The 12,040-nt window shown below is 38.0% G+C and overlaps 1 protein-coding gene across 9 annotated transcripts in view; it reads left to right on the top strand.

Moving 5' to 3' along the window:
- PCDH10 (protocadherin 10) overlaps nt 1-12,040 on the top strand; it is a 33,990-nt gene that overhangs the window by 4,239 nt on the left and 17,711 nt on the right. For 4 of the 9 annotated variants that reach the window (XM_030492125.1, XM_030492124.2, XM_030492120.2 and 1 more), the window contains exons 2-4: nt 970-1,028; nt 1,604-1,710; nt 10,238-10,543. In XM_030492125.1, coding sequence (XP_030347985.1) covers nt 970-1,028; nt 1,604-1,710; nt 10,238-10,543 — 472 coding nt within the window. Of the gene's footprint in view, nt 1-969; nt 1,029-1,603; nt 1,711-10,213; nt 10,544-12,040 lie in introns of all 9 variants that reach the window. The other 5 variants (XM_030492122.2, XM_030492121.2, XM_030492118.2 and 2 more) reach the window with 2 other exon arrangements.

Raw genomic sequence — 12,040 nt, 5'->3', positions numbered from 1 at the left:
TTGGGGGAGCCCCCCTCTGGGACTGTGACAATCTCTACAGTTAGCAGGAACTTTAATTAATTTGTGAATTAGGGTTTACTAATTGACTTTTCTTTCCTCTATCTGAACAGCTCGTTATAACCCAAAGCTGAGTTCACAAAGGAAAGCATCAAGAGTTTCCGTGAAATTATATGCAGAGACTTAACGTCCCCCCCCCGTTAAACATGTTGCCTGCATTGTGTTACCTCGTGTGTAGAAAATTTCTATCAAAGCATACGCCATGCCATAATACTACCCTGTTAATCATTTTCTACTGGATTAACTCATACAAGCTCTCAGGACCTCTCTGCCTGTGCACTTACGAAAAAAACACATTCCCTCTCAACATGAATACTGAAACATGAATACTGCCCAGTCTGGCAAAAGTGGTTTGAGTGACATTTTCTAAAGCGTAAAGTTTTGCAGTAAAATTTCTAAGATTGGCTTGTAAGATTGGCCTTTCCTCAAAATACCTATGAAACTCTGCCTTCTGTTGCCTTTTTAAGGGCTTGAGGGTACCTCAGTACATTTTCTTCCTTTGGGCACAGTAACTGTACTGTCCCCTCTATTTTTATACACTTGGAATTAAAACCAGGCTGAAAACTAGATTACAGTAAGTTTTCTCTCAGACTAAGTAGTACACAACTCTAGAAATAGTTCTGCTGGGTTTTGTGGGAGTCCTTGTGTTGCTCGACAGCATGCACTGTGAGAAAACGTGTCAGAATCTCACCCCAGAAAAGCTCAGGCAAAAATCTCTCATGCCTTCCCATCTGTGCATGTAAAAGCTGTGTTTTTCTCCCCCTTACGTCCTAGAAACAGCTTGTGTAGGCCTACTCACAGCTAAACATTACCATTTATAGTGAATATGCTGAGCTGCTCTGGTATATTTTCTGAGGTTGGTTATAGAAATATCAAAGAGTTAACGTACTTCCCAATATTTTCTTTTCCTAGACAAAACATCAGCGTGCTGAGCTCAGTTATCTAGTTGACAGACCCCGACGAGTAAACAGGTATGAGCTCCTTAGCCTTGTTTTCCTTGTGCATGCTTTAGCAAGTCTGAATGGGGTGCAGAAATGTTTTTACTGCAGATGTAAAATACCGGTAAAGCCATGGGAAAACGAATGTGTGTAGATGTACAAAATAAAATACTGTCAACTAAGTGAGTTTGAATTACAGCTTTTCTGAACTGGTTTCAAAACCAGCTGAAAAGAAAACAAAATCTCATATTGTGTTAATCTAAAATGTGCTTTAAATACTTAGGAATGGTTCTGTAGGGTCTTCCAGAGAACATTGGGCTTCCTCGGGGTAAAGTGGAGCTATCCAGCTTAAGTAAAAGCTGCCAAATTCTTTATACCGATTACATGAAAACCAGGCAGAGTGGAAACACTTGCTGTCCATTTCAGCTAGCCTGCCAAGGTCTGAAAATGCCAGTTTTGTTAATGGTGGGCCGAGCACCTCTGCAGCAGCAGTGCAGCGGGCAGGAGTGGGTGAATGCAGCACCGTGTTTGGCCATGCGATGGCAGAAGAATGTTTTATGAGTTCCTCTTTCATGTTTATTCTAATGTGAAGATGTTTCTGTGTCTAGTTCTGCATTCCAGGAAGCAGACATAGTAAGCTCTAAGGACAGTGGTCATGGAGACAGTGAGCAAGGAGACAGTGATCATGATGCCACTAATCGAGGTCAATCCTCTGGTAAGTCTGATAAGAGAATGGAAATAGTAGATCTTTAGGTAGAGACACTAGAAAGAACAGTTGCTTACAGGAATATAATACAAGAATGGCATAAATAATGTGAACATATTGTATGGGAGGCTAGGTTTAAGTCAGCTTGCTGCTAGGCTTACCTGGGCAAGGAGGTGGTTCTGAACCCCTTTTATTCAGGGGACAGAGTTTATTTTGTTCATGTGGAGGGAGGAGGAGAGAGGTGGGGTTAATGTGTTGCTCTGCATCATTTGCTGTAGCAAAACTTCCTGCACATTAAACCAAAGTTGTTGCTACATTTTGTAGTGCATTTTTTCCAGCGGCAGCCTCGCAGACTTTCAAAGCACTAGGCAATTTTGTTTAGTAGGCACTTCAGCTGGCATGGCAGTGTGAAGTGCAGGGGGAGTTCCCAAGGGAAAGAATGAACCCAGGGATTGAATGACAGCCAGACTGTGAGGATTTTTGCTGGGGATCAGTGGAGACACATTGGGTGCTCTGAATGTGTAACACTGTAGCATTTTTTGAGGATTGTTTTTTAATTCAAATTAAGGCGCCATATAGTGTAAGTGATCTCCATGTTAATAAGGCCAAGGTATTCTTAAGTACGTCTCTCAGTCCTGAGAAAGGAAATAAATGTTTTAAAAGACTGTGATTTGAATAACCTAGAAAATACATACATTGCAGTGTTATCTCCATGTGTACAGCTTGCTGTCTTTGCTCTCACACTGTCACCTTTCTAATGAAAGGGACATTTGTTTAGAGCCTATGCATTAGAATTCGTTCTCACCCTCACACTGCATTTTAGCCACCAATGCTTGTGCTTTCTTCCCTACCGCAGTCTCCAAAGGTCTGGTGTGTCTTGATTCGATACAGTGATTTCTTTTCCCTTGTTTCGTCTCTGCTCGATCATGTATAAGGATCTGCTACAAGTGTGTCGTACAAAATACTGCCAGAGTCTCTCCAGTCATGATGTTTTTTTCCCCAACCCCTGTCTTAGAAGACACCAGGGCAAGGGACTCAGTGCTGTCACAGCAGTGCTGTCTCACCCGTGTGCTCTGTTAACCTCCTCTTTTTTGTTTTTTGGACAGAGCCTTGGGTGACATGGTCTAGTGTGAGGCATCCCTGCCTATGGCAGGGGGGTTGGAACTAGATTATCTTAAGGTCCTTTCCAACCCTAACTGTTCTGTGGTTCTATGATTCTTGCTGCTATAGTCACTGTGCCCTTAACGATGGGAATCACAGGCACCAGGGGAAGAGGGCCCCTTTATATTGCTGCAAGTCATTAATATGCAGACCTAATGAGACTTGAGAAGCGCCAAGAGTCTCCGGAGCTCCCTGCTTCTTGCAGGGCTTCATGCTAAGTGAACAGAGTGTCTATTTTGTGTCTGGGAACCTGACAACAAACCAGGTCTTGCCAGAAGTTTACATCTGAACACAGAGCCTCTTTCATTTTTGGCCTATATATGGCGTATGATTTATTGTTGTTTTAAAAAGCCGTGTATTTAGACTCCCCCCACCCTTTCTTTTGCACTGTTTCTGATGCAGCAATCAGTGCTACTGAGTTATAAAAAGCTCCCTCTCCTCCTGCCCTCCCTGCATTCCATTTTTTTTTCCTTTATGCGTTTTACTGCAGCAGTCATCTCAATGAACATTTCAATCAGCTTAGTCCCTCAACATAATGAACCATAATAACCAAACAGGAGAGAAAAGAATAAACATCTGCAGAAGGGGCTGGATTTGACTGATGGTGGGAATATAATCATATAGTTGCACATCAACTGAAAGCTATTCTCTTTTAGATGCATTCAGTGCTCTTATTGTGCCTCTGCTCTTTATTCTCTCTCTCAATTTTAAAAGTAGTCTATCTCAGATATGAACACTGGAACTACAGTCAAACTTGGCATTAGTCCTTAGCTGGGTAAATACTTCATTTTCAGAATATCTGTTTTATCAAAATAGGGGAAAAAATCTATACTTTCAAAATAATTTCAAATCTTTAGGAATCTGATGCCATTTATGAACTTCTGTGTTTTCCATGGTGATTACATACAAAGTAATGAAAGGTGACAATTAGATTTGGTCTGCTCACAAGTCACGGTTTGAACTGAAACCTCAAATACACAGAACTTCCAATGTAATGTATCGGTGCTATGATTTGAGAATAATTTGCATGCACAATTTTTAAATGCTAGTTTCAGATAAGTATTTAAATACAAATATCTGTAAAAACTGCTTTAGTCTTCTACATACATATAATATAGTTTTCCTGTAAGTTTTGGGCTGAATCCTGCTGTTGTGATGCAAAGACTGTGACCCTTGACCTCAGTAATGACGAGATATTTTGATATAAAAACTCCACTCTTGCTATTAGGTTTTGGTGATGAAATTTATGGGGAAAAATAGGAGCATAGATTTTACTTGATCTTGAATGGCTAGAGGAAATACCTGAGGGAATGCCTTCCCAGTTTTTCAGTTGTTCTGATGCTCTATAATCAATTCTTTCTAAATTATTGAAGGAAAACACACTGATTGATAACATGGCAGAAGTTTTGGGTTTGGTTTGGTTTTGTTTTGTTTCCTGTTACCTGATAACATGCAGCATCCTATTTGCTTTCAAAAGCATCGTATTTTCATCCAAAAATATTCAGTAGATAATTCACATTGACAAGTAAAACTCACTCCATACCAGTTTTAGTCAGCAGCATGTTCTGTTTGCAAAACATCATTTTACTGTTCTGTACATGACTTCTGTTACTGTCAACAGTGAACAGTCCTGTGGCACACAAGTAGCTATTCTGTAGCAGTCCATTGCTAGCCAAGCTGACTAGCCATGGTCATAGTCAGTTATTAATTGTGAAGGAAAACATGCAGGATGAAAATCTGTCACCATCTTGTAGATTTATCCTGCACAATTATTTAGTGACAATTCTGAACTAAGCTGTTCTACATATCATTAAATGTTTTACTATGTTTTGAAATAAGATTCTAGTTCACCTCTTCACAAAATGTATTTTCTTAATAGTGATTTAATCATCGTTTCAAATACGCTGGAGTGTATGTAAGGGATTCATATTGTTCCCGTTAAGGTACCACCTGAATGCCTCCTAATTATCCACATTCTTATCTACCTTAACATCCATGAAGTATAAAAGTACTGCCATCTGAATTTAGCAGGGAATGGCAAGTAGTGGGATACTCAAGAGCCTAATTTTCATGGACTGAGTAGTCATTTCATTAACTGGGATAGGAATCTGAGCTTTTTGCAAAATGACTTTCTGAAAAGGAAGAAGCACAAGAAGTTTTTGGCAAGCAGAGGAGGTGTTTCTCAAACCCAGAGTGTGTGTTCTAATTACTTGTGCTCTTCTTTGAAAATTGTTGAGACAAAAACTGCTATTTGTTGTAGAACAAATACAGCTAATACAACGCTACTACCTATTATTAACACACTGTATTTCAATCATGTTCTGTAGGAGTGATTTCTAAGCATGAGGTTAGTTTATTTCCCATGGTTGATTAAATTCTTGGCCTCCCTTGTGAAATTGCCAGCTTGGGCGCCAATTAATACTCTGCGTGCGTGTATGTTTAAATTGTATGATTAGACACCTGTCCTACAAGATCTGGACTCATGCCATCAACTTATTTCATATGGTTGCTCACTAGCTACTCAGCTTTCTCAAGCCACACATGCAGACTTCTTCACCATATTAACTTTGCTTCACCTTTTTCACTGAATTGGCATGATAACGCGCTTTGGGAGCGAATATCCAAGATGTGGAAGCTAAGTATGTACTGTCATGTATATACTATAAAATGCGCCAGCTTTTTTTTTTGAATATAATCTCATGGACAGTATATATTGGCTGAGATCTAAAATTAGGCTTCAACTAGTTGACTTTATGAAGGGAATTGATAGGGGTCTAATAGAAAGGCACAGGGTGAAATGTTGCCTCACACTTTTCCAGTACAGATGAGGTGAACCCTAAGAGGGTTAGTATGCATTATTGCAGAAAAGCTATGCTATTTCAGTGCTCATACAGAGAAGAATTTGAGAAGTCAGAAGAAGAGTTTTAGTGATAATGGGACAGAGAAAACCAGTATTCCTTCTGAGCCTGTACAGAGTGACAGCCAAATCCTGTTTTGAAGATCACTGGGGCTAAGAGTCTATCTCGGATAAAGTGAGAGCAAACATGGAAATGGCTTAGAAGAGTGCTTTGGCGCAAGTTGAGGGCAGTTTCTTTTTCTTTTTTTTCTTTTCTTTCCTTGGGCTACATGCTTAATAATGGTCCAGGTAGGGCTCTGAAGCTGGAAGAGCTGAATATTGAAGATGTTTGGGTCTTTATTCATGTTCTCATGCAGATGAAGTCAGTTTTATCCAAGGCAGCACACCAATTACATAGCAAGAAAGAATGGTAGCAAGAAAGAATGATAACAACTCTCTTTCATAAAGTCCAATTCTTCAGTAGATAGAGTCTTTTACAAAGGAAGTTAACATCATTATCCTTATTTACTGACACAAAACATGAATCATAGGGAAATGAATAATTTGCTCAAGGTTAAACTAACCAAATGGTTGTTCTGGTAATGGAGCACTGAAAAGGAGGCCTGGCTCCCTACGACATGCATCTAACTAGCTTTTTCTAAGAAAAAGTACCATGGAAGAAACAGAAAATGCCATTTAATTCAAAGTAGAAGTTATGAAAAAATTACACATGTGGGAGGAAAAAAACACCTCTCAGTAACAATACCATGAAAATATTTTGTCAACATTTAATTTGTATCTTTGGTTTTTATTGCATTGTTTACTCAGTAATTCATATGAATGTGTTCATTTATTACTCTAAAGGCTTGGTATACGGCTCTTCTCCCTTAATTAAATTAAGAAAGAATACATTATTTAAAAATGGTTTTAGGCCTAAACTGTCTTTCAAACCAATTAGAATTCATGCACATAGAAATTTTTATTTTCTCCTTTTGCAGTAGAAAAAGGAAGTGAATTGGGACTATGCTTCAGAAATGCAGCACTACCAAGTATCTGATTCAAAGCACCTGAGTTCCGGAAATTTAGATGCAGATATCAAACTTAAATATTTAACTCCTTTCCTAGTTTTGGGTTCCATTGGAGAGGTGGGCAGGGCCTCATTTTCCTTCAAAATCTGCGAAGTTAAAGTTGTGTGAGAGCTCATATTGCCACTGGCATCTCTAGTAATAAAGACTTCAGCAAATAAGAATGAGCTAGTGTCCTTTGTCACAAGCTTTTATATGTATACTGTGTTTGAAACAGTGCAATGCTTATCGTTCTTCAGCACTTCAAGTGTGCTCTCTATTTGTATCCACAAAGGACATTTGAAATTCATAATTCGGAGTCACCTTTAAAATCTCAGTTTATCTGCATGCAAGGTCTAATATGATAACTAAATGAAAAATAGAAAGCATTTTTCTTTAATGTGGATTTGCAATTATGGTAGATAGTTTAGTTCTGAGGGATCATATGTATAACCAGATTTATGAGGGAGATGAGATGGAAGTGTTATACTGCTGAACATTTCTTTTTGTTGTAAATCAAGAACGTGATTCTTGGCGTATGAAGGAGTTCTGTGCTGAATGTCTTACTTCGTTAACCATGATGTATCCTTCCTTCTTGGAAAATAGCAAATAGCCTTGCCCCCTGTTTTAAATATTTTTCAGTTAGAAACAGAGAATTCTATACCATGACCCACAGGAAAAAGGTGGAGGAAGCATAGCCAGCATTCATATCAAAGTCAATGTAAATATACGTGGGTGCCCAGGGATTTCAAATTCAGACTGCCAATCTAAATTTCTCTCCTGTCAAAATACTGAAACCAAGGGCTTGGATCTACATCCTTTAAACTCTTAGGGAATATCGCAAGCGATTCAAGTAGGAACAATACCCAGCCCAGGCTTCTTTGAACATTTTATTCCCATCCTAAACAAGCATTTATATTCTGGCTGTGTGTTCCAGCAGTGTATATTAAAATTCAGATTTATATGTATATAATTTTCCTTTTTTTACAAGTTCTTTTCTTTGTGGGGGAGGGAAGTTTGTCATATAAGCTTACATTTTATATCCCGTACAGTCATTACTTTGTTTATTCAAAATCCTGATTTATAGTGGCTGTAACATCTCTTTTATAATAAACTGTTATATAATGCTATTCAGTACACTGCAGCAGACAAGCGATACTCAAAAGGGAACTAGAAAAATAATATTTGGATAGAGACATTTTGCAGTTTAGCAGCTGATGTGAAAACAAAATAGCAAAATGGAGGGTAATTTTCCAGGGGGAATAAAAATCCATGATGGGGAAAGAAAGGGTCTATCTTTGAATATATATCTTAAACCCAATAGTATTATAATATCTACCTCCTCACTGACTAAAGAATATCATTTAATAATTATCGATAAATTTTCCTTTCTCCTGCTGTCTTCCAGGAAATATTGAATGAATATGGTCAGTGATACACTGTTAGCAAATGTAACTGTGATAATTTTCCTATTAAAAGTAGGAAAACGTATGTATATGTTTACATATAACTTTGCTAGGAAGTCTGAGCATTGAAATAACCCTTTTGTGTTAATTTTCACTGAAATCTTCTGAATGGCAAAAAGTTAGATTCATAAAATATGTCTTCTCTTGCAAACCAGATATTTTTGTGCAGACATTTCATCACATAAGATACACACACACACGGTTTTATAGACATTGTTATATATTAATTTCTTTCTGGGAAGCCCGCATCTAAATCTTTCTTTTCAGTCTTTGGTAGCTACTACCACTACAGAATTTAGAACTACACAATTTGTACACCTTGCCTGATGATCTTCATCTGATTCCTTAATCATATCTGCAGTTCACATTTGCATTCTTCAACAGTTCACTGATCAGTAATTTATTTTCAGACTTCTGCATGCCAATTATCAATGCAAGGTTCTAATCAAAACTGGACCTAGCATTGTGTATTACTTAAAATTAAAAACTCATTATAAAGTTAGATTAATCTGAGATGAAAAGCTTTTTTTCTTTCTTCATATTTTTTTCTAAGTGATTGCCTTTAGTACTGAATCACTTATTGATAGCTCAGAAGGGTTCTTCGTTGCTGAAGAGATTGTTTTTTGTAGTCTGAGATACCACATAAATATTACTAATATAAGTCAAATTATGGTTCAAAACATGGGTAGAACTCTTAATGCTAATCCTCTCATTGGAGATCAAGCTAATCCAGTTCTTTACAGTGTTGGCTGGTGAATGAGCTACATTGCATGAATCTTATTACAGCTGTTCAAAATTTTTTCCTGTTTCTCTTGCAAGTAGTGTCATTTTTTGTGATTCTAATGCAATGCTTGTAAATGCAATGTTTATAACAGATTTAGTTCAGTTTTGACATACAGCTATTCTAAGACACTCAGTCCTCTTTATAAATACCAGAAAAAGATATTTCTTTACTGTTCTGCTTTTTTGTGTGATGTTGAACATCAACTTGGAGACGCTGGTGTTTATTTTACTCTCTGCCTATAATTTCATACACCATTCCTCTCAAAACAATTATAATCCAACAACTTAGTGACTCACAGTCAGGAAATACTCTTCTGGAAAGCTGATCTGAAGGTAGTCAATAGAAGCATAGCTTGTCATTTGAAATCTTAATAGCATTAAAGGATTTGTAAGCAAACAGTTCTGTGTTGACAGGGACAAGTGTTTGCTTATATAGGGGAAGCATTAACAATTTTGTCAATAGTATCCACAGCCATGTCACATCGGACTACAGCTACCTTTGTACCATTAATTACAGTAATTTATTATAGGATTCTGTCCCCTTATTTGGATGACTTTACAATAGTAAGGACTGCTGCAGTAGCAATGAAGACTGTCTCTGAAAGAATGATGTAACAATTGATTAAATAAGCCATCCCGATCACTTGAAAGCTGTATTCCTACTTTGTAAGATCAAGATCTGCTTTTAGTATCAATAGGCTCTGTCTGAAGACTAACACATGCATGGATAGTTCCTTTATATGACTCATTAATATTTCATTCTCATAAATGAAATTTGTGGTTCCTCAATCAAGACATTTAATTTGTTTGGTCAGAGATACATTTATGTAGAAACAATTCCTTCATGTTCTTAAACAAGTATTTTTCAACTGCTGAATCACAGACTTCAACTTACAAGTGGAACTGAACCTTATTTGAATGGGTTCTGAACAGTGAGATCTGCAAGTTGAGATAGACCTGCCAACACCCTTCTTCTCGTGATATTTTTGTGAGTGCATGTGACATTCTGGCATTCAGTTACGCTTATTAAATGTTGTCTTTGAATCCTGAAGACTGGACAATCAGATGGGTTTTTTTTGTTGAGGAGATGGAAGTAGTGGAAGAAGTTCTTCCTGCATTTCTCTTTCCACTTCTCTCTTGTCTTGGCATAATCTTTCTTATCTGTCAGCAGCTGTTAATGATGCTGAAGCTTATATGTGTAGTTTCTTTTTCTCTCATGCTTGCAGGCATGGATCTCTTCTCCAATTGCACGGAGGAATGTAAAGCACTGGGCCACTCAGATCGGTGCTGGATGCCTTCCTTTGTTCCATCCGATGGACGCCAAGCTGCAGATTACCGCAGCAATCTGCATGTACCTGGCATGGACTCCGTTCCAGACACTGAAGTGTTTGAAACACCAGAAGCCCAGCCGGGCGCAGAAAGGTCCTTCTCCACCTTCGGCAAAGAGAAGGCCCTTCACAACACTCTGGAAAGGAAGGAGTTGGATGGACTGCTGTCTAATACACGAGCGCCTTACAAACCACCATATTTGAGTAAGTACTATTCAAAAAGCCGCATGAAAGCGTTCCCTTTGCGGGAATAAAAATTAGCTCTTTCTGCTATTCATAGTAGGGATAATACAGACACCATTTTAGGAGCAGTGGGGAAAAATGGCTTCTCTTGGATTCAGGCACCGCTGAAGAAGGCATTGTTCAGTGCTTTTGAAATAAGACAAAACCTTGATTGTTTTTAGTATGACATGATTGTCAACAACAAAAGTATCAGCTGATATCAGCGGGGGAGTTGCTCAATTTTGTTTTCTGATACTGGATTATTTCCAAAGTTTTCTTGGATAGATTGTTTAAACATTGACATTGCCAGGCTAATGTTTTTGGAGACTGAAATTGAGAGAACTGTCCTAGGAGCTTCTTTTTATGATTGAGCAGTGTCTTGTGAATAAACAGTGTGTGTATTATTTTGAAGTAACTAGTAACATAGTTAACGTTAAGGGTTTGGAAGGAAGAAGTCAAAACTTTTTGCCTTCAGTCTGATCATCTTTCAGCTTCGTAGTACTGACTTTTGTCAGCGCTCTTCTGTGCTTTCTGCTTGTTCCAAAATCTTGCCTCTTTCTTTGGTCACCTTTTGACTATGGTTGGGTGGTATGAAAGCGTGATAGATCTCAAAAAAGATCTTCGTAATTCCTTTTGGAGTCTCAGCCAGTTGTAGAACCCTTGAGTAATACTTTGATCTAATATGTCTTTTCATTCTATTTAGCAGCCTTCTGTGTTTTATTAGAGACTTTAATCTTGACTTCAAGAGTTTATGATGTTTATCTCATCCAAATAAGCCAAAGACATTAACACTGCAATACTTATCCTTTTTAAAGCAACAGAAGTCCTTTAGGACAGCAGATCGGGGGGGGGGCAAAAAAAAACCAAAGCAAACGAATCTCACTGAATCATATTAATTTCTTTATATAGTGTTTAGTTGTTTTGAGGAGTGCTGCACTGGGAGTCCTGGCATGTGAAGATCTTTGCTACAGATCATACTCAGAACAGATATCTCGGTTCTCCCATCTTAGTTAGTTGTCCAGGTGTTTCAGTCTTTGAGAGAGGTCTTTTTACCACTTCACTCTTCAGTTTTGCTTTACTGAAAGCTTCTAAATTTGGATACAAATTCTCATATGTGAAAGCCATTCCTAAAAAACATGTCCTGACACAATCAGCTTATCTTGTGTGGGCTGTCAGGTGTCAATCATCTGGTCGTACTCTAAAGACCAGTGTGAAATTTCACTTAGCTATGACCTGATGACTCATAACTGTCTTTCCCAAGCTGGTCTTCCATCATTTACCTCTAAGAATCTTCAGTAGTAAGATGTAATCTAGCAGTACTAATTTAATCTCCATCACTTCATTTACAAATTTGAGTTTTGTAGCACTGATGGTCTAATCACAACAGAGTTCTGATGCAGTCTGTGCATTGCAATGGTGATTCTATCTGGTGACACCACCAGGGTAGTTCTGTTCTGGTTTATTCTAGGCCTGGGAGTT

Source organism: Strigops habroptila, chromosome 7 (assembly GCF_004027225.2).
Source record: "Strigops habroptila isolate Jane chromosome 7, bStrHab1.2.pri, whole genome shotgun sequence".
NCBI classification, from domain to species: Eukaryota; Metazoa; Chordata; class Aves; order Psittaciformes; family Psittacidae; genus Strigops; species Strigops habroptila.
This window is presented reverse-complemented; position numbering and strand designations above follow the sequence as displayed.